Source organism: Bos javanicus, chromosome 15 (assembly GCF_032452875.1).
Source record: "Bos javanicus breed banteng chromosome 15, ARS-OSU_banteng_1.0, whole genome shotgun sequence".
NCBI classification, from domain to species: domain Eukaryota; kingdom Metazoa; phylum Chordata; class Mammalia; order Artiodactyla; family Bovidae; genus Bos; species Bos javanicus.
This window is the reverse complement of record NC_083882.1, coordinates 61,372,122-61,399,081: the sequence shown is the minus strand read 5'-3', so window position 1 is coordinate 61,399,081 and position 26,960 is coordinate 61,372,122. Positions and strand designations below refer to the sequence as shown.

Here is a 26,960-nt window from a genome sequence, read left to right as displayed (position 1 = left end):
AAACCACTTTGGTGTCATTACTTTACATAGCCACACCTTGTATAAACATAGGAAATCTAGTTTCTGGGGAATTTCATTTCCAGAAATCAGGCCTGGCTAACATAAAGATGCCTTTTCAAAATAGAAATATAACACATTTAGTTAAGCTCAGGCTTTCGTGTTTTGTTTTGAAAGCTATAAAGAAATAAATTGTAGCCCTCTTTATTTTTAGCAGACACCTCTAGAAAACCTTGAACAGTGTTCTATTTATAAAACCAAGAGTCTGTTTTCAGGCAAACTTGCTTAGTCTCTTATTAGAGAAAGAACAGGACTGAGTATCAGAAAAATGAAATGTTTCTTTTTCTAGATTTGTGGACTTCCTCAGCAGTTCTTTAAGAAACAACAAAGCAATTGACCTGGTTTTGTTTTTGACTAATAGAAGATCACCTGGAGATTAATAAATTGTGTTTAATATTCTAAATAAATTGGAGCAGAACGAATAATATACTGGGGAGAAAAAGTGGAATTTGAAATGAGAGTACAGCTTGGCTTTTTAAGAGTTATGTTGCTGAGTAAGAGACAGCAGACCTAAATAATTTCCTGTTTAAATTATTTCACTATCACATTATATAGAACATTTACAATCTCATCATCCTTCAAGGCAAAAAGTAAAAAAGAAGATGAAACCTTGGCTGAGTAAATTCAGCAGCTGTAAAAGAGTCTAACAACTGAAAATAAGTGAACTAACACAGCCAGAATAGTGTTACGAGCACGCAGGTTCCGTCCTTCTATTTTGCCATCCCGATCAACTAGGTCTCATACTATTCCTACAACTTTTGCAGTAAAAATAGCAAAGTCAGCATTTGTTGTTGTTCAGTCGCTGTCGTGGCTGTTTTGCAACCCCATGCTTTTCATTTAGTGCTTGTTGTGGATAAGGCAGCCTGTGAAGGACTTGACGTAGATTCTTTTACTTAAATTTCTCAGCCATGTATCGATGAGGTAGATACAATCATTGTCTCCATTCTACAGATGGGCAAACTCAGAGAGCGAGCAGCAGGAAGTATTACCGCGGGTGCGGACACAGCTCTCACTCTAGACCCCTGGTTCCTCTTGGAGCCAGCAGTGTATACCTGTCCAGGACCAGAGGCTCATCTCCCTTCTGTTTTCTTATGGTAAAAAATGCAGGACAGCTTGGGAACCCAAGTAAAAAATCCATACCGTTCCGACCAAAAGAGTAGCTTGCTTTTGTTTTCTTCCCATTTTTCCCCAGTCATTGCTCATCCCAGGAAATCTTAGGAGCTCCTTCAGAAGGCCATCTCACCTGTTACATATTTTCATACACTGTTGTCTGGTTTTCTTAACTATTCTTTTTTTACAGAGTTTTGAATATACTTGCTTTCAATATTTTGCTCTTACAAGTAACACTGTAGTGAAAAACGTTGTGCATAGCATTTATACTTGCTTTTAGGTTAATTTTATTAGGATAGAATCCGTAAGTAGGGGTTACTGAATCATAGTGTAAACATTTGTGTGGCTTGTGATAGCACGGTCCAGTACAAATATAGCACGGCCCAATATAAATATAGCATGAACCACATGTGTAATTTTAAAATTGCTGGTAGCTTCGCTAGAAAGTAAATAAAAATTAAATTCATTTAAATAATATATTTTATTTAGCCCAATATATCCAAAACGTTATCATTTAACATGTAACCAATGTAAAAATTATGATATTTCTCCATTCTTTTTTTATGTGAAGAATCCAAAATGCAGCGTGTGTTTCACATTGATGGTGCAGCTCGATTCAGATGACCCACGTTTCCAGTCTTTAGTAGCCACATAGTAGCTAGCGTATTTGGCAGCACAGATCTGTAAGATTTATAATCCAGTATTTTTAAATGGCCTTTGTTTTTTAAAAACCCAGACCTTCATCTGTCTTGCTCCAGTCTAACCTCCAGACACACATATTATTTGGATTACTCCCTTGGGCCCTTATTCTAAACTCCTTTTGCTTTTTTCATTATTAAGAATATTTTCCTGACATCTGTCATATACCAGGTACAGTGCTAGATCTTGGGGTTCCCAGTATAAATAGGACAATCCGTTGGGGAACACAGAGACCTTCATAGCACAAATTGGATTCACCTGCTCATTGGAAGTAGGAAATAAGTTAAAACACACACGTACACACACAAGCAAGGGACCATGCAGAGTATGAGAAATTCCCCAAATGACGATTAAAGAAAGTGCCGAGGGGATCAGGGCAAGCTTCTTAGGGAAAATACGAGTTGAGTGTTAAGGGCTCAGTCGAATTTTAATGGGCAGAGATGGGAGGACAGTCTTGCCTGTGACTATCTCGTTATCCCAACCAGATGGCAGATTGGGTTGGTCTTGCATTGTATGTAGATCCCTGGAGGCCTTGCCAGAGCCTTGCAGTGGAAGGTGCTGGATAATGCTTGCTGAGCCCAATTAATAATATATGGTTGGCTGGCACGCAGTGACAGAGACACCGGGTCTGTCTACTCGCTTTAACCTCTGCATTGAAGGGGCAGCTTAAGCGTCTCACTCATTCCTCTGATTGTGTGTCCTGCCAGTTTGCGGTCACAGTTTTCTCACTTTACTAAATCGGTCTGGATTGAAACCAGTCGTTTAGAGCCAAAATGGTAGATAAATGGAGGCCAGCACTTTAACTTACATCTGACCTACTTGTCACTTAACTCTGGTTCCTCTGAGCTTTTCAAACAGCATGAGCAGGCAACACAGACAGCCAGTGACATGGGAATTCCAAGGCACTTCATCAGAAGGCATTTTTATGTAGTTGCAACTCGTTTATGTAGGCATTTGTGTGACAAGCTTGCAAGTTTCATCAAAGTCATTATCCTCCTTGCAGTTATGGAAACAGGAGATCCGATAGGTTTCTTGCTCAAGGATTTGTAGCAAGTAAGTTGGAGGAGCCCAGACTAGGGCCCAGGTCTTCAGACACCAAGTCAGTGCCTTCCCATTCGTTATCTAAAGCTGGTTCACCTGAACTCAGATGGTCACTCATTGCTTTACAATAGATGTACTTATTTCTTCGGTACCTATAGTCTAAATCTGAGAAATGGAGACAGAGATACACTTTGTGGGGGTACAAAGAAGGTAAATTAGGAAACAAAAACCAAAGGGTTGGTGATATCAATATTTGTAATATTAGCTTTCATAATAATGGTAAGAGCTAACATTGAATTCTTAATATAGGACAGACACACTGCTGAATGCATTACATATAGGATAACAGTCAGTGCTCACAACAAACCTGTGTGGTTGATCTTGTTATCTCTACTGTATAGATGAGTATACCGAGATCACATGATAAACTTGAAAACGTTTGGACTATAGAATTGTGTCCTTGGCACCTCAGCTATAGGTGACCTTGGCAAGTTACTAAAATTCTTGTTTCTGTACACCATTTTCTCTAAAATTAATACCTGGCCCACCACTCGGGGTTGTTGTGAACAACAAATGCGAGAATGATTTGTTGCACAGTCGGACACGACTGAAGCGACTTAGCAGCAGCAACAGCAGCATAGTATATGCAGTTATATGTAACGTTACCTACGTGTGTGAATGCATGCTCAAGTCGCTTCAGTCGGGTCTGACTCTTTGCAACCCTATGGACTGTAGCCCACCAAGCTCCTCTGTCCATGGGATTCTCCAGGCAGGGATAAGTGGATTGCCATGCCCTCCTCCAGGGGATCTTCCCCAGCCAGGCAAGGATTGAATCCTCATCTCCTGCACTGGCAGGGGGGTTCTTCACCACTGGTGCTGCCAGGGGAGCCCTACAGTCAGACTAAAATCCCTCTGTAAGTTGAACTACCCCCAGCAGACTGGTACCTGGCATATAACAGATGCTCAGTAAATGTGTATTAAATTCAATTCAGTTCAGTCACTGTTGAACACGACAGTCAGTCGTGTTCAACTCTTGGCGACCCCATGAACTGCAGTACACCAGACTTCCCTGTCCATTACTAATTCCTGGAGTTTGCTCAAACTCAGGTCCATCAAGTCAGTGATGCCCTCCAACCATCTCATCCTCTGTCATCCCCTTCTCCTCCTGCCTTCAATCTTTCCCAGTATCTGGGTCTTTTCCAGTGAGTCAGTTCTTCGAATCAGGTGGCCAAAGTTTTGGAGCTTCAGTTTCAGCATCAGTCCTTCCAACTGATTTCCTTTAGGATGGACTGGTTGGATCTCCTTGTAGTCCAAGGGACTCTCAAGAGTCTTCTTCAGCACCACAGTTCAAAAGCATCAATTCTTCGGTGCTCAGCTTTCTTTATAGTCCAACTCTCGCATCTGTACATGACTGCTGAAAAAACCATAGCTTTGATAGATGGACCTTTGTCAGCAAAGTAATGTCTCTGCTTTTTAAAATGTTGTCTAGGTTGGTCATAGCTTTTCTTCCAAGGAGATTGGCCATAGCTTTTTTTCCAAGGAGCAGTAAATATGTATTAAATTACTTGAATAATTTAAAAAGACTGCTGCTCAACACACCTTTCCATCCCTACAAGTGGCAATGAGGAAGGGCGATAAAGATGGCAAGCCCTGTGCCAGCTTCCTGAGCTCAAGTCCCCTAAATCCATCAGTTTCTTCACCCTCTGGAAGAAACCGCTTTGCAGTCTAAGTAGATTACGGATCCTCCAAATCTTTCCATCCATGCTCAACTTGCATTTGACTATATGGGCATTTTAGGTTTAGTCGCTAAATTGTGTCCAACACTTTGTGACCCCATGGATTGTAGCCCGCCAGGCTCCTCTGTCCATGGATTTCCCAGGCAAGAATACTGAAGGGTTGCCATTTCCTTCTCCAGGGGATCTTTTTGACCCAGGGATCGAACCCACGTCTCCTACATTGCAGGCAGATTCTTTACCAGCTGAGCCACTGAGGAAGCCTATAGTCATCTCACACTGGATAAAAAAATCCCCCCCACAATGATAATTCAGTACAGAAAAAGTAAAGAATAATAGACAAATAGAAGGGGGGAAAAATCATTCTTGATTCTTCTGTAGCCTCTGAGATTACCATTTAGCATATTGATCTGTTTCTTTTTTCTAAGCATTTTTTTACATCCTTGGATTCATCCTGATCTGCAAGTTGGCTTTTCCACTGACCATCAGGGAAAGCACATTTTCTCATGAAGTTACAAACACCTCATGAACACTCATTCTTAGCTCAGTTCAGCTGACAAACACTTAAGTTTCTGCTCTGGGTCAGGTGCTCGGGACGCGGTGGTGAACCAGGCCAAGGAAGTCATTGAACTTCCAGTCTTCCTTGTTGTGTTTAACGAGTGGCTGCCTAGTGGGTTTTGGCCCTCTGATCATTTACTCTCTTTGGGTCTGTTTTTCAGGGTCAGGCTTTCTTACCAGTCCTCCCCCTGGTACCCTCAAATATTAAATTATATAAAAAGAAACCAGCAAAAGCAAAATGTGTATGTGACAAAACACACTCAATACAGACATGTTCTAAACAAAACACAACAAAATACTGTTTTATCCTCTATTTGGGAGCAGAGATTTTATCAGTCCATTCCTGTCTGTTAACGTCAATTCTTAAAGAGTTCACTGTGTAACACGATCATATCCAGCTAACCCCAAAGCCCCCTTTCCTCGTTTTCTTACTCTTTTGGGAAACCTAAGCTACATAAAGACTCCCTTCCGGCTAGGTGTCTGTGACATGTCTGCAGGATAGTGGGGTGGGGGCAGGTGCTGTCTGCACAGTTGCCGAGTACCTGGCAGTCTTCCCACCTCCTGCCCTGTCCTTTTTGTCCCGTGCTTTCGAGTCAGCCAGGCGTGTGACACACACTGCCCTGCCAGGCTTGTTCTCCGGTAGGATGTGGCTCTGTTTCGTGTTTCTGGTATTAGCCCCGGAGTCTTCCTAAGGGGTGGACGTGGAAGGAGACACCTCTCCCCAAAGTCCTGATTGCTCTGCCCCTGGTCCCCTCCTGTCCAGTCTGCACTTGAAATTGCTGGTTCATCCTCAGATCATTTTGGTATTCCCCCAAGTTCTTCAGAAATTAGGTTACTTAGGAAAGAAGATCAGCATTTAAAGACTTCTAGTCCAGGGCACCTTTACCTATGAAATGGTGAGCCATGGGTTTATCCTGGAAACTGTGTTCAGTTTTGTATTCCCAGCAGCGACCTTGCCAGACCCTGGCTCACTATAGGCATCCAGGTCATGTCTGCTGAGTGATTAAATGCCCCAGAAGGACCATACCGATCCCATCCTCTGAGCTTTTAACCCAGTATCTGTGCACTTGCTGCAAAAAGGAACTCAGACTTTTCATCCTTATGCCTGATGGCCAAGCTTAGTGCCTGGCACATCCTGGACTTTCAGAAACCTTAGATGAAAAAAAACAAAAAGTGAATGCTGTATACCCATACAGTGGAATTTTTTCAGCTGTAAAAAGGAATGAATTTCTGACACATGCTTCAGCTTGGATGAATCTTGAGCATATGATGCTAAGCAAAATAAGCAAGACCCACAAGGACAAATACAGTAAGATTCCACTTACACGGGGCACCTGGAGTGGTCATATTTGTGGAGACAGAAAGTGGCTGTCGGGCTGGGGGGAGGAGAGACAGGAAGCTATTGTCAGTGGGTCACATCTGCTATCGGGGATGTGAAAAAGCTCAGGAGATGGACAGTGGTGATGGTTGTACAGCATTGTGAATGTACTTAATGCCACTGTATTAGACACTCACAAATGGTTAGAATATTAAATTTTATGCTATATATTTTTATTTTACCATAATAAAACTTATTAGAGAAAATGAATCCTGCTTTTCTTTTTTCTACTTCTCTCTATCCACTGAGCCTCCTTTTTCTTTCAAACTTGGCCGTGATGCCCCTCTTTGAGGAATTCTCCCTGCTGGGGATTAGATGTCAATTAATACAGGTCGCATTGGGGGTGCTTGGATGCAGGCTCCTCCTGGTCAGGCGCCCTGGTACCCGGTCCTCTGATTTCCTTGTCAACAAAACCAAGAGCCATGTCTGGAAGCATCAGGGCATAACCCCAAGGCCGCCTCACCTACCCGCCAAGACAGAAGTCCTGCCACGGTCTTCCCTTTCCCCTGTCGGATTCTTTCCTTGATGGATGGAAACAGTCTCCGTCACAGCCCAATGGGAAGGAAACCGATTGAAAATCTTTCTCTTCCTGCTGTGAACTTGTTTTGAAGATTAAAAGCAGGTATGCTTTGGAGGGCCAGGCAGATGCTGTAACATTATTTTTAATAATTCAGGGCACACCAAGTTCAAAAACAGGTCAGAGTGTTTTTTTTTTTTTTTTTATCTTGGCTCCTAAAGCAAACTCTGCTTACATCATGTCCTTTCCATCAAGAGAGGAAAATGGTAGCAGAGGCTTACTTCTGACACTTGCTCCTCGTTATTTACAAAAAGAGGACACCGTCAGCCTGTTTGTCAAGACAGAGGTGTGTGCTGACCGGGATTACAAAACCTCTACTTGTAGCTCGTGGGCCTCAGGTGGCTACCTTGGTTGTGATTTGCTCTTGTCCTGTCTATGGCAACCGACCACGTTATTCATCCAGGCCTGCCCTTTATCAACACAGTATCTCTTTTCATCCCAAGGACCTCATAATGAAAGGCGAAGCTACCAGGCCATAGTGAAGTGATGGGATTAGACAGCTGGTGTGAGAGAAGCCGGCCCTGCCCTTTGGAGGCAGCTGAGCCCGTGGTTTGGGTAAGGCAGGCTTCCCAGGCAGCTGCCCAGGGGTGTCAGTCTCCCCTTGAAATTCAGCTTTGCGTCTCTCTTCTAGTGACGTCAGTTACCGCGTGCGTCTCTTTGCTGCACGACCTTCCATGGGCTAATGCAAGACAGCTTTTTAATTGCATGGGAGAGTAACTTCCAGGCTGCCAAGTGGAGGGACTCAGGGAGGGAGAGGGCTGGCTTCTTAAACAAACTCCAGAGCTGCGGAGAGAAAAGGAAGCAAGGAGGGGAGCGGGGCAGGTGTCTGCCTTTCATCTGGGTATTCAGGATGACACATCTGGTGCCAGGGAAACTGCTATTTCTAACTGACGGGAAGCTTTGCAGTCAAGGGAGGGCTAAGCTGTCAGGTGAGCCAGAGATCAAGAATTATCATGACAGCTTCATGGCATGTGAAAGGCGCTGTGAAGTGCGGTGTGATTTTAACCAGCGGTGGTTAAATTAGCTTCTCTCGGACCTGATGTGATGTGTAGTCAGAGGGGCTGGTGGCGGCCGGGAGTGCCCGGCATGGAGGAGGTTGCGATTCCGAAGCTCTACCACTTAGAAAAGAAAGGGAATGTGGAAACTGGCTCCTGGTTCCTGAGTTTTGCTTCACAGAGGTGCCAGGCGGCAGTGATGGCTTTAATTAGTAGCGTGTCGATTCCTCCACGGAACCTCTCTGAGCCCCCTTATTATAAATATTCCAGGGACCCAGAGCAACCCCCTTCCTTGAACTTCCCCAATTTAAAATCCTGTCAAAATCTAGCCACCTGTACTTGCCGGCTAAGCAGCCTTGACTAACCGTTTTGCCCTGTGCTCTCACATTCCACGGGATTGTCTATGCAAGACTGAGCCAGCCACCAAGCAAGGGAGTGCCTTTCTGAAAAACTTCCACTCAGACGTGAGCTGAGGAAGTGCCTTTTAATAAGTAATCAGCCAGAGGAAATCAGGCACTATCTAGCCATCTAGTAACGCTTGCCTGGGCACTGGGGACTCTTCCAGAGTCTGGTGCAGTGGGGTCTAGGGTTTGATGAGCCATAGCTTGGGAAATTCTAGAGAGAAAAAAATAACGTGAGCAGTCATGTCTGTACACATGTGTATATATACATCTCACACACTGTCAGTATACAGCATATATAAATTAGAAGCTGCACATTAATATTCTCTGGCAGTTCTCTGCCAAAAGTTTTACATAAATGACATCGTCTCACTTTATCTACTTAGGCAGATATTCTGTTACTTTTTGAAAGTTGAGAAAACTAAGAGTCAGAGAAGCCAGCCAGTGAACAGACCTGGGACTTGAATGTGTATTGTACCTACCGCCTTCAAAACAAGAATGGCTAACTTTTACAAAACCCCCAGGTTCTTGTAGTTTTAAGTGGCACAGCCAACCCTCCAGCTCTTAATTAAATCCGGGTGTTCCCTGAGCTTGCACTTTTCCCCTTTACAGCTTTCGTGCAGAATCCCAGCAGATCCCGCCTAGTGCTTCCAGCCCTAATCTCTGCAGGGGGGCACCCAGGCAACTGTCTTCATTAAGAATCCCAAACCTTGGTGATGCACCCTGCCCTGGTCTCATAGCCCTTGGGGAATTGTTGGCACTGCCCAGCACCAGGGCTGTAAACCTGAGTAGCCCATCTGAACTGAACAAGTACCAACTGTTCGTTTCCAAATCCTGCTTTGCTGGGGTGCACCCAGCCCCAACTGGAGTTGGTGGGGGAGTGAACAGCCATTCACCTGTCCAAACCTGGGATTTATGCTCCGGCAGCTCCCTTCCGCCCGCCCCACAGGATTGTGTATGGCAAACACACATGACCTTTGCAGCGATTTCATCTCAGCCTGCTTCCAGAGAACAAACCTGTTTTGTATTGACATTGTTCGGAACAAGTTCTGCCTCTGTGAACTCCCATAGCACCTGCCCCTGGACTCTCAGCTCAGAGAGGCCAAGTGCTTGTAATTCTGAGAACAAGGGGGAGGGTGCCTTGACAGCATCTCGAGCGTCCATCCATCTGAGTCTTCGGTCCACTGGCTTCAGGCAGCTGACGACCTCCCCTTCCTTCCAGGACTTTCTGATCCCTGTCTAGGAGGGGCGGTCGTGGGCTCGGATTGGCCCATTGGCAGTGGGGTGCTTTGTGGGGCATTTTCTTACAAGTCAGTTCCCATGTGGCATTTGTTAGTCACAGCTAATTATTAAGTCCTTGGCCAAGGCAGTAGACGTTGTTCCTGTGGATTCTCCCCTCCTCCTCCTTCCCCCTCTTGCCTCCCCATTGCTACAGAACAAAACTCATTGTGGGCCACTGGAGATTGGCTGTGCACACATTTTCCAGTGAACCCCTGATGGGCTTACTGCTGGGGTTTCATGTTTCAGGTTGAAACTCAACTGGATAAAACATTATTCATTGATGCTGACACGGTCAGTCTCCACTCTGTGCGGCTGTTTCTCCCACACTGGACTTGGTCCCTTACAGGCAGTTTAGGTAATTCATTGAGTGCAATTTGCAGCATTTACTCAGAACATAGATAGGCTGCAGAGAGTGATAGAATTTGGTGGTTTTTAGATCACAGAAAGATCATCAAATGCCAGGTTTTGCCAGTTGTGCTCAGAAGTGTAAGTCAGAAAGGAGGAGGGGGCTGAGGGAGTGAGCAGGTTTGGAGCCCCTTCCCCCTCAGCAAGAACACCCCTGCATGTACCTGCTTTGGGGCCTCTGCATAATATTTCTGTAGCCTAAAAGCAATACTGGAGTGGGTAGCCATTCCCTTCTCCAGGGGAATCTTGCCAACCCAGGGATTGAACCCAGGTCTCCTGCATTGCGGGCAGATTCTTTTACCATCTGACCCACCAGGGAAGTCCAAAAGCAGTCCTGAACTCCTGTAATGGCATCCACCCACTCATTCTTTGCTCAGATGAAGAAACTGGCCCACTGAGGTTCTTTCTCCTATCTAAAGGTCTTGTGTCATGGTGAATTGATTCCAGAATGCGAATGAGCACACAGATCTCCCACTTCTATATGTCCCATTTATTGTACCATGCTGGGATAATTCTAGAGCCCATCACTGGGCTGCTTTTCCCATTTATTGGTCACTGTCTTATGGAAAAGGCCTGATCTGGAGGATCCAGAGGAACAGAAAGCATCCAGCATTGTTGAAGTCACACTGAATTTTCACTAAGAGCCGCCTCCATCACGGTGCCATGGAGCCCTCTGCAGTTACGCAATGCACAGCCTCAGAGACTGTATTGATCAGCCTTGTTTATATATGTGAAAGCCAAAATGAAAACTGGGCCGCAAGATTTTAGTTCTGCATTGTGCACAGAGAGAACACAGGCTTTGAAGCCAGCAGATCTGGGTTAAAATCTTGGTTCTGCCTCTTGCCAACCCTGGGAACATGAATAAATGACTGGGCATCACTGATCATCAGGCTTTTTATCTAAAAACAGAGCTGATAATACCTAAGGATTATCAAGGATTATTTTTGCGATATCAAGGATTGTTGATACCAATATCAAGGACTGTTATAAGAAATTATTAATAAATGTAATAGTCTATATAAAGACAAACCCCTACGGAAAGCATATTTCTTTATGTTCATTTAGTTGTGTCCAACTTTCTGCAACCTCATGAACTGTAGCCCACCAGTCTTTTCTGTCCATGGGATTCTTCAGGCAAGAATACTGGAGTGGGTTGCCATGCCCTTCTTAAGGGGATCTTCCCCACCCAGGGATCGAACCTGGGTCTCCCACATTGCAGACAGATTCTTTACTGTCTAAGCCACCAGGGAAGCAAGCATATCAGGGACTTGATAAATGTTCGTTTTCATATAACTTAACCTCTCTCTTGCTCTTGTGCACATACAGGTTTGAGTCAAAAGAAAAGCCAAACATTTTCAAAGTTTACCCTTAACTTGGAACCATCTGGATTTTGTCATAGGCTTAACATTAACCAAATAAAATTTAAGGTATCTCTAGACCAGGGGCCTGTCTTAATCTGTTACAGAGCCCTTGTAAAACTGAGCATTTCGTGGGGGAATATGGCTGTGGGTTTCTAAGAGAAAATTCTATCAGGAAAAACTGGAAAGAGTGTCCCATTCCTTTGACTCTGGAAGCCGCTGGGATACCCTGGGGGTTCAGGGGCTGACTGCCCTCGGACAGACTCCGGCAGTGAAATCAGAGCCCCTCATTGTACCAACGACTTGGGTGTGCTTGGGACTCTTTCAAACCCTTCTTTATTCACCATTCAGACAGGACCCATTGGCCCAGAAGCTTGTTTTCAAAATCTAGGATAACAGATGTTTTTGCTTATTTTCCTCTCTCTCATGCCAGAATGCTCACTAAGTCTTCACTGGGTTCTGAACTTGCCTTTTTTTCTCTCTCTCTCTTTACTTTTAAAACAAATCTGGGAAGCAGATCATTATTGTATAATAAAGGGGAAAGATGGGCATCCCAAACTGGCAAAGCTCTGTTTTAGACTCTAATGAAAATATTGAAGATCCTGAAGACAGGCTAGTCCTAGAAGTCAAGAGAGAGCAAGGTTGGCTCATTGAGGTCTGAAAGGGTCACAGACAGTGTGGTTGTGGAAGGACTGTTGATCGAATGTACACTGTGTACCAGGTGAGTCTCAGGCCGCTCGTAATCCATGGATTTTTTTCAAGTATATTTTGTTTGTTTGTTCATTTATTTATTTGACTGTGCTGGGTCTTATTTGACTGTGCAGCAGATGAACTCTTAGTTGCAGCAAATGGGATCTAGTTCTCTGACCAGGGATCGAACCCTGCCCCCGCATTGGGAGCACAGAGTCTTGGCCACTGGACCACCAAGGAAGTCCCTATTTAGTCCCTAGATTTTATAACTAGACAGTTTGATTAGTTTTCTGTTGCTGTTATAACAGATCATCACAAATTTAGTGGCATAAAACAACATATATTTATTTTTAATATATTTTAAATTGCAGTATAGTTGTACAATATGTTACAGGTGTACAATATAGTCACAATTTTTAAAGGTTATACTCCATTTATAGTTATTATAAAATACTGCCCATATTCCCCATATTGTCTAATACATCCTTGTAGCTCATTTTGCACCTAACCGTTTGTACCTCCTGCTCCCCTCCCTCGGTATTGCACCTCCTTCCTCTCCTCTCCCCTCTGGTAACCACTAACGTGTTCTCTATATCTGGTGAATCTGCTTTCTTTTTTTTTTGTTACATTCCCTAGTTTGTTGTATTTGTTAGATTCCACATTTAAGTGGTATCATACAGTATTTGTCTTTCTGTGCCTGACACTTCACGTGGCATAAAACCCTCCAAATCCATCCATGTTACTGCAAATGTGAAACATTTACTCTTTCGTGGCTGAGTAGTAGTCATTGTACATGTATACCGCATCTTCTTTATCCATTTACCTAAGCTGACACATACTTATTACCTGTCAATCTGTTGGTCAGAAATCTGACAGTGGTCATGCTGGGCTGAATCCAGGTGTCAACAGGGCTGGACTCCTTTCTGGAGTCTCTGTGAGAGCCTTTGTTTTCTCTCCTTACCTTCTCCAGCTTCTTGACACTGCCCACATTCCTTAGTTTGTGTTCCTCTTCCTTCCTCTTCAAAGCCAGCCACAGCAAGTTGATTGTTTCTTACATTGCATCACTTTAATCTCCTTTGCCTGCCTTCTTCCCTTTTAAGGACTTTGTGCTTTCGCTGACCCACCTAGGTAATCCAGGATCATCTCCACTCCATAGTTTAAGGTTAGGTCCTGAACTCCATTGGCAGACTTTTAATCCCCCTTTGTCATGAAAAGTAATATATTTATAGGCTCCAGGGATTAGGACATGGATATCTTGGGGTTTGGATAATGATTGCCAACCACAGATACATAGGTCATTTACAGGGCTTCTCGGATAGCCCAATCGGTAAAAAATCTACCTGCAATGCAGGAGACCTGGGTTTGATCTTGGGTCGAGAAGATCCCCTGGAGAAGGAAATGGCAATCCACTCCAGTATTCTTGCCTGGGAGATCCCATGGACAGAGGAGCCTGGAGGGCTACAGTCCACGGGATCTGGACTACAGTCCAACAAAAAGTTGGCCACGACTGAGCAATGAACACTAATGACTAAACCACCACCACCATACTAAATACAGTAACTGTATATATTAGAACTATTTTAGTTGCAAGAAACAGGAACTAACTCAAACTAATAAGAAGAAAAGGATTTTGGTGGCTTATATACTCGGAAGAAATTGTGGTTTCCCATGCCAACAAGATCATCAAGGCACTCTGCTTCTTGGCTTGGCATTCTTTGTGGTGATTTTTTTTTCAACCACAAACTATCTGCATGGTGTAAAATAGCTCCCGGGCAATACTAGGCTTCCATACTTCTCAAGTTAGGATCCCAGAAATGAAACCATGACTTGTCTTTTGTTGTTGTTGTTGTTTAGTCAGTAAGTCGTGTCTGACTTTTTGTGACCCCATGGACTGTAGCTCATCAGGCTCCTCTGTCCATGGGATTTCCAGGCAAGAATGAGTTACTGGAGAAGAAAATGGCAATCCACTTTTTACAGATGAGAAAAAAGAAACTGCCTGCCAACGTAGGAGACATTTCCTTCTTCAAGGGATCTCCCCGACCCAGGAATCGAAGCCACATCTCCTGAATTGGCCAGTGGGTCCTTTACCACCGAGCCACCCAAGGAAGCCCTCTCTTTAGGCCACTCCAACAAAATCCTGAGGATGACTTTCATAGGCAGAAACCATCCCTGTGCACTTCAGCATCTTATAGCTGGATTTCAGAACCATGCAGTTGATGTCCTGTTCTGGTTCAGAGCTCATTTGACTTCAAGCAATAAGACACTCAAACTTGAAAGAATACAGAGGCAGGCTTACTCATGGCAAGAAGTAAATTAATCCAGGTTGCATATGAGAAGGAGAATTGCATGGTGATTAAGAGTCTTGGTTTTGGAATCAGACTGCTTGGGTTTTAGTCTGGTTCATTGGCTGTGTTTACCTGACCGCTCTGTACTTCCATTTTCTCATCTGTAAAATGTGCTTAATAAGAGCACCTATCTCATGAGCTCGTTGTGAGCTTTGAATGTGTTAATACAAATAAAGGACTTAGAGTGGTACCTTGACATGGAGTGAACACTCACTAAATAATGGCTTTAATAATGATGATTGTTATTGAATAGCTATTGTTATTACAAGTAAGTTTTCTGAGGATGGCTTAGGGACTTGGTTAGGAACCAAGTCAGATATTTCCTGGTTTCTCTTTTTCTAGCTGAGGCCACACAGTCTGTTTTCTCTGAAACTTACTCTCAGCCACCTCAGGTGTGGTTCCCACCTTAAGGTGGATCTTCACCAGGCTGTCAGGTGCCATCTTTTCACCTCTGGCCTTGACCATGCACGTGTGTGTTAAGTCGCTTCAATCGTGTCCAACTCTTTGTGAGTCTGTGGACTGTAGCCCACCAGGCTCCTCTGTCCATGGGATTCTCCAGACAAGAATACTGGAGTGGATTGCCATGCCCTCCTCCAGGGAATCTTCTGGACCCAGGGATCGAACCCACAACTCTCATGTCTCCTGCATTGGCAGGCAGGTTCTTTACCACTAGCGCTACCTGGGAAGCCCCTTGACTATGCATGCCCACCCCCAAAGGAATGATGGCTAAGTGTTTCTGAGTGCAGAGTCTTGAGAGTCACTGATTAGTCTAACCCATGACTGGCTTTAAATAGCCATGCCCCCATTTTATTAGCTGTAACAAACCAGGCGCCCTTGTACACAGGGTTACCTCTCTCAGTGGGCATGGACGGGGCAGCTTAAGCTGAAGGGAAAAGTTGGGCTTAGCCAGGAAACTGACCAACTTGTCTTTGACGTGTATACCCTAGTAAATTAGAATTTTCCTGCAGCACAAAAGAGAATTGGTTTTGAAAAACAACGGTTCCATCTAGATGTTTGGGAACAGGACAGCACTGGGCACGGTTTGGTGCCGATGTGATTTAGTCTGTCGTATTTACAGAAGAAAAATGATCATTCTCCCGTTGTTATAAATGATAGAGACATTTTCAGCTCCAGTTAGAAACCCTCATTGGATGGACGAAGACACCATCATTTCGATGTAGAGCATCAATCTCAGAAACTCATTCCTAGAGCAGACATCCCTGAGAGGGTGGAATGCATGCATTTGGTGTCAGGAGAATGGATTCCAGAGTGACCAAGAATGTCCCCAGAAGTCTTCCTTTCAGTGATGGGGAAAAATTCCACATTGAGTTTTTGTTCCCTGTGTCCCTTCTCACCTTTCAGAGCCCCCCGCCTCCCAACTTTTTTCAGCATTCTCAGTCCAGGATGTTCAAAACATCTCATAAGTGCACAGGTTTCTGCCTTCAGAGCGCTTGTCTATTTCTCCAAGAATTTCAGTAAGAATCTGGTGAAGCCCTTCCATAGTGATGGTGAGGAAGAAGGGAGAGTGATGAAATTTCTTAGCCCTGAGACACTATAGCAAGAGTGGATAGGCTTCAGATCTGGGTTGGGCATCTTTCGGAAGCACTGAGATTTGGGGGAAGACAAAGCATTGTTAAGATTTTGATAGAGGTCTGCTGGGAAAATCTCCACTGGAAAGGCTCTTGTGCCCCTTTCTAGTTGAACAATTCATAGGCTCCACACTTGATTTTCAGATGCACTGGTTTTGAAGCAGTCAACAAAAAAGCATCCTGCTGCCAGGGCCAACCATCAAAAAGAGAAAAGAGAGCAATGCAAACCATAGGGGAATGAATGTGTGAGAGAGAAATCGTGTAGAGCGGACATGTGGCTCTGCTGGCCTGATACCATGTACATTATCTCCCCCAAAGGACCCCGTGGTTTAATGGATGGGGCTTTAACCTGCCCAGAGGTCAATCTCTGCTGGACAAGTGGAACCTCATCCCCGAGGGCATTGACATACTCATGACACACGGACCTCCTCTAGGTAAGTGAAGCAAAGGTGTCCTTTCGTTATCTGTGATGCCTTTTTTCCCAAGCATAATGACTAATGCTTCAGGGACATAATCATTTTCCTCAAAAAAAAAAAAAAGTGATTGAAAAAAGAAAAGTCAATGTCTTTAAAGAAACCCAGTATGATAATTAAACTCAGCAGTTCTGCTGGGCTTACAGGTGTTCTTGAAATTAAATTTTTTGATTTAGTCAACTCAGGAAAAAATCAAATGAGCATAGAGCACCACAGTCCTTTGAGCTGGATCATTTATTTTAAGAACTGTATTCACTTTGGAGTGAGGGGGTGGGGTGGGGAATGGAAGGAAGACACAGACCTCCCAATCACAGGGCTTTTGAATGGTAATGAAATGATGGAATCTTTCATTCAAAGGAACTCATTTTCCTTTTCCTTGTAATAGTGGAACCTAGGAGATCTTTAAAAGTTTAACACTGAGCTAATTATACAGGAAAAGAATCTTTTTACTCTCTCTTTTTTTAAGCCAAAGTGTTAAGTAAGGACTTATGGTGGCTCAGACGGAAAAAAAAAAAATTGCCTGTAATGTGGGAGACCTGGGCTCAATTCCTGGATCTCCTGGAGGAGGGCATAGCAACCCACTCCACTATTCTTGCCTGGAGAATCCCCATGGACAGAGGAGCCTGGTGAGCTACAGTCCATGGGGTCGCAACGAGTTGGACACGACTGAGCGACTAAGCACAGCACAGTATGTTGAACCTTACTTAAAGATGCTGGATCTTATAGATACAGTGAAGCTGCCTCCAGGTTTAGATTGCCAATATGCACCATAGCTACCTTCAGTTACCCAGACTATGGGCCAGAAGATGATTATTTGACTTATATAATTATCTTCTAATGATTCGTGTGCTTGTTAGTGGTTTGGTTTAGCCACAGAATATTTTTCAAACAGGTTTTGTTGTTGTTTAGTCACTAAGTTGTGTCTGACTCTAGACCCCATGGACTGTAGCCAACCAGGCTCCTCTGCCCCTGGGATTCCTCGGGCAAGAATATTGGAGTGGGTTGCCATTTCCTTCTCCAGGGGATCTTCCCAGCCCAGGAACTGAACCCACATCTCCTGCTTGGCAGGCAGATTCTTTACTGCTGAGCCACCTGGGAAGCCCCTTTTCAAACAGGACCACCACCCTGATCCTCTCATCTACTGAGTGTCTATTATGCTGGCACAGCCTTGTCACACAAAGATATTCTCAGACAATCCAGATGTTTCCTTTATAGTAGGAGAGTTTCCTTTTTAAAAAAAATTGTATTAAAAACCAGATACCATGAAATCTATCGTCTTAAATTGTTAAATGTTCAGTTCTAAGAAAGTTTTCTTGATCCTCTTGGTTTGGAGAGAGGGGGAAAACAATGCAAAAATGAATGATTTTTGTAACTTTTTCCCTGTGGTTTGGGGTTGCTGTCCATGTCACTTCCCTCCTCTGTCAACCTGAAAAATAAAAAATACCTAACACATATCCCCCAATGTGAATTTAATCTTCATGGATGTTACCCCCTCCCCACCCACACCGCTTAGTGCTGCCTTCCTGCCCCGACAAGGGAAGTGCTGTGTGTTTCACAAAGAAACAGCGGAAGGGAGGACCAGGGCACGAGCCACGGTGGCACATTTTCATAAAGAGGAGTGAAGGGAAATAAGACAAGGAGCCAGTTCTGTTGCACACGGGGAATTTATACAGATTTGCACAAGATCAGCACTTCCCTACTTTTCAAAGCTTCAGAATCTCCATCCCTGTGGTTTTTCCCTACCCCACCCCCACCTTCTCCGTACTTTACATGGTTATACTTATCAGTAACCTTTATCAAGTCATAAGTAATTAATTTCCCTGTTTTGCAATCATTGGAGACTAAGTCATTAAATTGTTGGCTAAGTATTCTGCTCAGCGTGATTTAAATAGAGAGACACTATAGAGACCAAATCCTAGCCAACTCGATCCTTTCCCTGAGTAACCTAGTTAGGTCTGGACTTGATCCTCTTAAGGCTGCTTACTGTCAGGGACTTTGACATCCTCAGCATAGAAATGTTTACATGCCTGAAGTATTATTTGGAAAATAACTTCGAACAGAACAATTGATTTGTTGTTAACAAAGTCATTAGCTTTGGTACAAAAGCAAGTGGCAGTCAGTCTGAATTCTGGCCTCCAAAGAATTCATACATTCCAGAAACTCTTTTTCTTTTTTTAATTAATTTTATTGGCGTATAGTTGCTTTACAATATCGTGTTGGTTTCTTCTGTGCAACAAAGTGAATCAGCTACACATATACATCTATCTCTTTGGGGGAAGATTTCCTTCCCATTTAGGTCACCACAGAGCACTGAGTAGCATTTCCTGTGCTATACAGTAGGTTCTCATTAGTTATCTATTTTATACATAGTATCAGTACTGTATATATGTTAATCCCAACCTCCCAATTCATCCCACCCCCATCTGGGAACTCTTAAGAAAGAGGCTACCATCCCTCTCTTTGTAGTAAAGTTGGAGTAACTTAGAGAGTGGCTGTGCGTGTAGCAGAGTAAGATCTACATCAGAGAGTTCCAAAATGTTAGTGAAAGTCGCTCAGTCGTGTCTGACTCTTTGCGACCCCATGGACTATACAGTCCATGGAATTCTCCAGGCCAGAATACTGGAGTGAGTAGCCTTTCCCTCTTCCAAGGGGATCTTCCTGACCCAGGAGTTGAACCGGGGTCTCCTGCATTGGAGGCGGATTCTTTACCAACTGAGCTATTAGAGAAGCTCTATTAATAAAAAGCCAGGCAAAGTTTTCATTAGGTAAAGCTGAACATTAATCAGTGTAGTTAACTGGGAATTCTTGTGAACATTCTGGACTAGGAGGTAGGAGGTGGATATGGGAATTGGCCTTGAATCTTTTCCTGTTAAGAAAGGAACCGTGACACATGGGACTTCATTATTATGATACCAGCAAGACACTTTCTCAGGTGATTATATATGAAATGAGATGTTTTCCCTCTTCAAAAAAAAAAAAAAACATCCATGAGGGAATATGCCAATCACTGTGGATTAAAGTTTTTCCTCTAATTAGCAAAGTTTTGAAATCTCTGATTGAATTTTTTATAGGGCCCCTTGCTTATATTCCACGCTTTTCCATATTCTCTGGCCATTCCCCAGTCAGCATGTCTTTATAGAGATGTTAAAACTTCATTTCTACTATTTTGCCAAACAAAGTGGGGTGAGCTGGCCTCTCCCTTTCTGACTGATCAGTTCTGAGTGGCAGAAATCACCTAATGGAGCAATGGTGTGTGTTCCCACTGATTATGACTTAGCCTTTTGGCCTGTCTGCTTTCCTAACACCCCATCCCACTGAGGCGATTGGATTCCATTCTGGGCCATAATCATTCAGTAGCTGACTTTTGCTATAATTGACGTCAGTTTTTATGGATTTTCTGCATTAGACATAGAACTAAGTGGCTTTTACTTAAAGGTAGTCCATCAGCCCCAGCTTACTGCATTGCCACCACAGGGTCACCATGGTTGCCCGGTTGCTAGAGAGGAGACCAGAGGAAGAGCTTGGCATTCCCAAGCGTGGGTCATCAGGAACCACCAAGGGTTAAGAGTTGATGTGTTTAAAGTGAACAAGGACTTCCCTAGCGGTCCAATGGTTAGGACTCTGTACTTCCACTGCAAAGGGGCATAGATTCAATCCCTGGTTGGGGAACTCTAAGATTCCACATGCCACACTGTGCTGCCAAAGATAAAAAATGATAATAAAAATAAAGAGAACAAGATATCTTGTGGCCAGTTTATAGGAAGTCCCTCCTAGCCCTTCTTCTTTAAAGTCTACATCTTGGAAGTAGACTGCTCTAAGAGAGCTATAATTTAAAAAAGAAAGCAACTGAATTGAGAGAAAAAGAGAGAGTATGGGACTGCCGGGAATAAATGTCACTGGGCCCATGAAGAAGATTTGAAGCCCATGGCTGAATAAATCAAATCCCTCACAGGGAGGGGGAAAAAAAATGTTAATTAACGGAAGGAAAAAAATGGAAACCAAAAAAAAAATTTTTTTCAAGATCCTAAAGAAGACAAAGTGACGAGTGAAAAGTTCCTTAAAAGCCATTGTAAGCTTTAATGGGGAGGCTAGGATTACAGATAATGTAATAAACCTTCTGTGAGTTATGGCTTCCTGAAAGTCTAAATGAAACCTTACCTGAAGACAGAAAATTAAGAGTATTGATTGCATTTTACCCTTAGGTTTTCGAGACTGGGTTCCAAAGGAGCTTCAGAGAGTGGGCTGCGTGGAGCTTTTAAACACAGTCCAGAGGCGAGTCCGGCCCAAACTCCATGTGTTTGGTGGAATCCATGAAGGTAAGACCAGAAGAAAGGGGTTCACAACATTATGAATCATTAGCCATGATCTCATTCCACAGCAGAGACCTTAGTTACCGGGAATAACTGGAGTGGTGGTTGCCAAACTCTACCTGTGGAATGCTTTCAATGAGATGAAATGTTATGAGAAACACTTGCATATAAAGCTGAGAAGTATTTTGTGGAGAACTGCTCTCTTGTAAGCGGAACGTGTGTGCTCAGTCACTCAGTCGTGTCCAACTCTTTGCAACTCCATAGACTGTAGCCCACCAGTCTCCTCTGTCTATCGGGGTTCTCCAGGCAATACTAGAGTGGGTTGCCATGCCCTCCTCCATAAACAGTAAGAAACCGAATCTGGTCCACCTTTTGGGAAACCCATCACTAACCCCAGATGACTTCTGGAATCTCAGGGCTCTGATGAAGAGTGGTTGATAACCACTATTGCAGAGCAGCACAGATGGAATAAAGGACAGATTTTTCTCTTTAAGAGCATTAGAAGAAATGGCCTGGATTTTAGACTAAATAATGTCCTTGGCCTCTTCCTACCTGTAAATATTATACAAGACTTTCTCCAAAAAATATTAATAACTTTGTACATGCAATGAAAGATATAGAACTGAAGTGGTGGAACCTACACATTTGTAGGTAGACTTTTCCTTACTAAAGCTCAGAAAACCATTTCAGACTTCTCAGAAATCATCCGTGCTTTTATTTGGGGCTGAGGTTAAACAGCATAATTAAATCTCCCCTAGATGGGAACTGGTCAAGTTGCTGTTTTCTGCCTTTCAGGGTAAGCTGTGAAGTCAAGTTCACAGAATCTGAAAGCCTCGCTGGAGGCCCTAGATTTTCTCTCTCCTCCCTTTTTCAAACCAGGCGTCCCTGGGCCTTGGGACAGACCGGCCTTAGGTTTTGTGGTTGTACCATCGTCTCCTGGTTACATATGTTTGTGTGCAATGAGTGTGTGTATGTGAGCAGCCTCCATATTCACTCACTCACGGCTGTTACTCTGAGTTATTTATGAACCTGCAGGTGAGGAATTTAGGCCTGGCACTGTGAAAAACCAAAGTTTGCTTTGCAAAGTCCTCAATCCAGTGGCTTCCTGGCTAGGTGGGTAATAAACAGCATATTGAAAATCATCCTACTGGGGCCAGAGAAAATCCAGCTTGCTCCGAGTGTAGGCATGAGCTGTGTAGATGGAGAGCAAGGGTCCAGCTCCCTGAGAGCGGATATCATCCTGCCCTGACTTTGAGCCACACTCTTTGGAAAGGAGGGCACTTCTCTAAGGCCTGATACGGGCTGGGAGTAGAAGAAGGATGGAAGATCATGTCTAAATAGCATTTCTGGGGAGCAGTTATGAATTTCTGCATCCTCACCTATAAGTTTGCATTTTATTCTTTTTAAAAAAATTATTAATTAGCTTTAAAGTAGCCAGACAATTGGGGAATTCCACTGAAGTCCCCAAATAATAAACTTGCTTAAAAGGAAGGAGATCATATTCAAATAAACTTGTCTCGCTTTTATTCGTTTAAGACAGCTGAAGAGGGCAGAGAGAGGGCAAATACCAGCCTCTTGATGGAGAGAGATAACAAGACTTTATGACCCCAGAACTAAACAGTGCACATTTTAAATGCTTCTTTTCTTTTCTTAAGAGATTTTTTCCATTGACCCTCATTAAGCTCTCCACAGGCTTATTTAGAGAAATTTTAGCAAATGGAAGGGGAAAAAAAAGCCTTATCAGTTATTTGTATAAGTCCTGATAAATTTCTTTTTCACAAATGTAGTCTTGTGTGCCATAAGAACCTGATACCGACATAGAATTACAAACTTAATTACAGAGGCTGTAAGACAAAATATAAGGTATCCAGGGACATGTGTGAATCTGCAAACGTGCTAAAAATTTCAACATGTTGAAATTTATAAGAGATATGAATATACATACCAAAGGCCCAGAGAAACTTGCTTAGCTTTCTTCTCATAGGTCACAAGAGATTTATACTGCCGATGGGAAGTGTTTTTGCTTGAGCCAGTGTCCAGTGGTGTAAGAAGTGTAGGAAGCAGTGTCCTGTGGTGGTATCTCTCCAGACCACTTGGACATTTGATTATTTCTTGTTTAGTTCCTAAGTTGTGTCTGATTCTTTGCGACCCCAAGGATGCTAGACCACCATCCTCCTTTGTCCATAGGATTTTCCAGGCAAGATTACTGGAGTGGGTTGCCATTTCCTTCTCCAGGGGATATTCCTGACCCAGAAGTTGAACCCAAGTCTTCTGCATTACAGGCAGATTCTTCACTGCTGAGCTACCCAGGAAGACCCCAGATATTTGATTATAACTGATTCTTTTGAATAAAATGGAACTCAGCATCAAAGTCACACAATTCAAGTAAGAAAATGTTGACTAAAAAGATGCACAACGTGAGAGTTTTGAGTTAAGTTTTATTTGGGGCAAAATGAGAACTGCAGCCTGGGAGACAGCACCTCGGATAACTGAGAAACTGTTCCAAAGAGGTAGTAGAGGAATGTCAATATATAAGATTTTGGTGAAGGGGGCATTCAGTGCAATCAAGCATTTACTTTATAAAAGCTTTTCTGCTAGTCACGAGGAGCTAATGTCACCATGAAGGGATTTAGTACTTTTCTAGATATGAAGAGATGCAAGGGTTGGGGTTGATATAGTCAAAGCTATGGTTTTTCCAGTAATCATGTACAGATGTGAGAGATGGACCATAAAGAAGGCTGAGCACTGAAGAATCGATGCTTTGAAATTGCGCTGTTGGAGAAGACTCTTTTGAGAGTCCCTTGGACTGCAAGGAGATCCAACCAGTCCATCCTAAAGGAAATCAGTCCTGAATAGTACTGATGCTAAAGCTCCAATACTTTGGCCACCTGATGCGAAGAGCTGACTCATTAGAAAAGACCCTCATGCTGGGAAAGATTGAAGGTGGGAGGAGAAGGGGAAAACAGTGGATGAGATGGTTGGATGGCATCACCGACTCGATGGATATGAGTTTGAGCAAACTCCCAGAAATGGTGAAGGGCAGGGAAGCCTGGAGTGCTGCAGTCCATGGTTCACAAAGAGTTGGACACGACTGAGCAACCGAACAACAGAGGATTGGGGTCATGAAATCAGTTCCTGAAAATATCTTAACTATCTAAAGACCTGTTCCACCAGTTTCCCTGGAGCACAGACTGCCTCACTCTCCATCCTGACCTGCCTTCAGGGCATGTTGAAAGTCAACAGCTACAGCAACACAGGATTCCATCTCCACAGAGGCAGATGGCAAATGCCCTTGGCAAGCACCAATTTGTAGGTGACAGTAAGATCACTTAGTATTGGAATTTCCCTGATGGTCTAGTGGCTAGGATTCTGGCACTTCCAATGCAGGGGCCCCAGGTTTGATTCCTGGTCAGGGAACTAGATCCCACATGCCACAACCAAAGATCCTGCATGCTGCAACTAAGACCCAGCGGAGCCAAATAAATTAACTCATTTTGAAAAGATAACTTATTGTTAACTTTCATTGGGGCAGTTTAGAGCTTGTTTTATAAATAAGGAAGCTAGGAATTCATGTCTCTAAACTCCCAGTGCTATACCCTGCGTGAGTCTCATCTGTCTTGAAGCCCATTTGGGTTTGAGTGAAGGATGTGTTTGCCCCCTTGAGTTTATGTTACTCGTCTTCTTCCCTGGAACTCAATAGTTAATACAGGGCTTTGAAATGAAAATCACATTTGAAACAAGAGGGAAAAAAATGTTTTTTCTTGATTCTCACTAGTAAAGAAATCACAGCCTCTCTTCTACAAATCGAGTGTTGAAATAAATTACAAGGAATCACTTTTCTTTGAAGTAGAGGATTCCCCCTTTAAAGAAAATAAAATCGGGAGGCAGCTTCTGAAAGCTGTAACAGGGGCTCCACTGAATTTCATCTCACTGCCCACTGGCAAAGCCTTTTTTGTTTTCCTTGTCTGATAGTCCTGCACGGAGTCACTATCATTTGTATATTTCACAGTAAGTGTGACACTCTCTCTCCACAGGTTACGGCATTATGACCGACGGTTACACGACATACATCAATGCCTCAACGTGTACAGTCAGCTTTCAACCGACCAACCCTCCAATTATATTTGACCTTCCAAACCCACAGGGTTCCTGAAGCTCCAAACACCCAATTGGAATGTGAGGGAAGGTCTAAAAAAACTGCCATTTTTTCTAATTATAAACTTACATTCTCTTCCTTGTTTATTTCCAGATCCTGTGAGTTCTTTTTGTAAATTGCTGGAACACGAATGATGCTAGAGGTTATGCTTCTTCTTCCTTTTTTTTTAAATGGGGCATCCATTTGGAATCAAAAGAGCGTTGTGAATTTGTAAAATGACTTCTGTTTTCTCAAAGGCCACGCCATTGTAAATTGTTAGTGTTCGCCAAAGGACAGCCAAGCTTTCTTTTGAAAAGGTGACAAAAGTCTTATTTTAATATGCTTTAAGCTGGAAAAAAAAAAAAGAAAAGAAATAAAGCAGGTAGGCAGTGTTTTAAAAACCACCCAGATTTGCACAACAGTTTAAGAGTATTGTTTGAAGTATTTTATTTTTATGATGTTTGTTGTTGTTGTTTTTCTTGGGAATGCTTCTTTTTTGCAGACGTGGCCCAGATTTAGAGCAATCTTTGCAACAAAAGTAGGCGTGGAAAAGACTTCCCTTCACACTCTCACTATAAAGCAAGCTGTGTCAAGGGAAAAAAACAGCTCTCGTTTAGAGGATGGCTTAGCTAGTGAGATCCATATTGTGGTTATACAAGGTCTCATCGTTTGTTTGTTTCTTTTAAATTATTTTAGCTTTAAAAATATGGAAATGGAATCTGTCAAGAGCAGGTATTTCATGCAGTTAAAAAAAAAAAAAACGAGCGTGCAGACTCCTTTTCAATATGGGTTTATATATATAAATATTTTTTGTGTATTATGACTAAGTTAGGGGTTTAATATTGCCAAGGACAGTACAACTGTAAAGGGATGCTTGATCGTGGAGCATCAGAAGTCCGAAGGAGCTGACGCATGTTCTCAGAACTCAAGGTCTTAAAGAGCTTGAGTTAAATCTAGGTACACTCGCAGGCGTGTATAGATTTAAACGGATGCAATGGAAGCTAACTAAAATAAGGCTTAGTTGTCCTTTATATTTAAATGCCCTGAATTGCCTCCTTACGTCCTCCTCCCTCCCCACCCCCCATTTTGCACTGTGTGTTTTGATGCAATCTTCGCTAGCACAAAATATTGTCGCTAATAGTCCTTTCTGTTTTCCCATTGTAAATGCTGTCGAGCTTTATTCTATTTTATGTTATCTTGTTAATGACATTTAGGAAAGCAGTTGTTTCTTTAAATTTATTGTGATATTCTATATCTAGCGGCCTTTATATGCAAATAAAATTGCAAGATTTTTAAATCTGTGCTGTTTGGAGGGTTGTGCTGGTGGGAGGGTGGTAGTTTAGTCCTGGGGAAAGAGGGATTTATTCATATGCAACATTGGTACTCCCTTTCAGAGGAATTAGAATAAGTGACTTTTTTTTTTTTTTCAGATTTTCAATAAATTTTTATTACCTTCCATTCACAGGCTGGCAGGTAGATCGATAAGGCACTCAGTGTACTCTTTCCTTCCATCATGCTGTCATCTATCTTGCTGTAGATTTCAGAGGGTGAGGATTTAGTCTTTAGCTATTGTAATGTCTATAGGAACAGAGGGACTGTGCAGAAGAGGGACTGTTGTGGACATGTGTGTGGGAATGAGAAGACAAACCAGTGGGTAACGGAGTAACCCGTGCGTGATCCCTTTTGTCCCCAGGAGCAGTCACCATCCCCCCCCCCTTACTTTTTTTTAAAAATAAGTAATGTCCACCACTAGAATCCCTGGAGGAGGAAAAGGCAACCCACTCCAGTATTCTTGCCTGGGAAACCCCATGGACAGAGGAGCCTG

The 26,960-nt window shown here is 43.2% G+C and overlaps 1 protein-coding gene and 1 non-coding gene across 4 annotated transcripts in view; both read left to right on the top strand.

Moving 5' to 3' along the window:
* The window catches only part of MPPED2 (metallophosphoesterase domain containing 2), a 210,660-nt gene extending 184,228 nt beyond the window's left edge, over positions 1–26,432 (top strand). For all 3 annotated transcript variants that reach the window (XM_061381006.1, XM_061381009.1, XM_061381008.1), the window contains exons 5-7: positions 16,536–16,651; positions 20,893–21,006; positions 25,035–26,432. In XM_061381006.1, coding sequence (XP_061236990.1) covers positions 16,536–16,651; positions 20,893–21,006; positions 25,035–25,153 — 349 coding nt within the window. In that variant the 3' untranslated portion in view covers positions 25,154–26,432. The remainder of the gene's footprint in view (positions 1–16,535; positions 16,652–20,892; positions 21,007–25,034) is intronic.
* Positions 24,344–24,417, top strand: TRNAG-UCC (transfer RNA glycine (anticodon UCC)). Its single transcript has one exon. It is a non-coding gene; the product is annotated as a tRNA-Gly (tRNA).
* Positions 26,433–26,960: the final 528 nt, after the last annotated feature.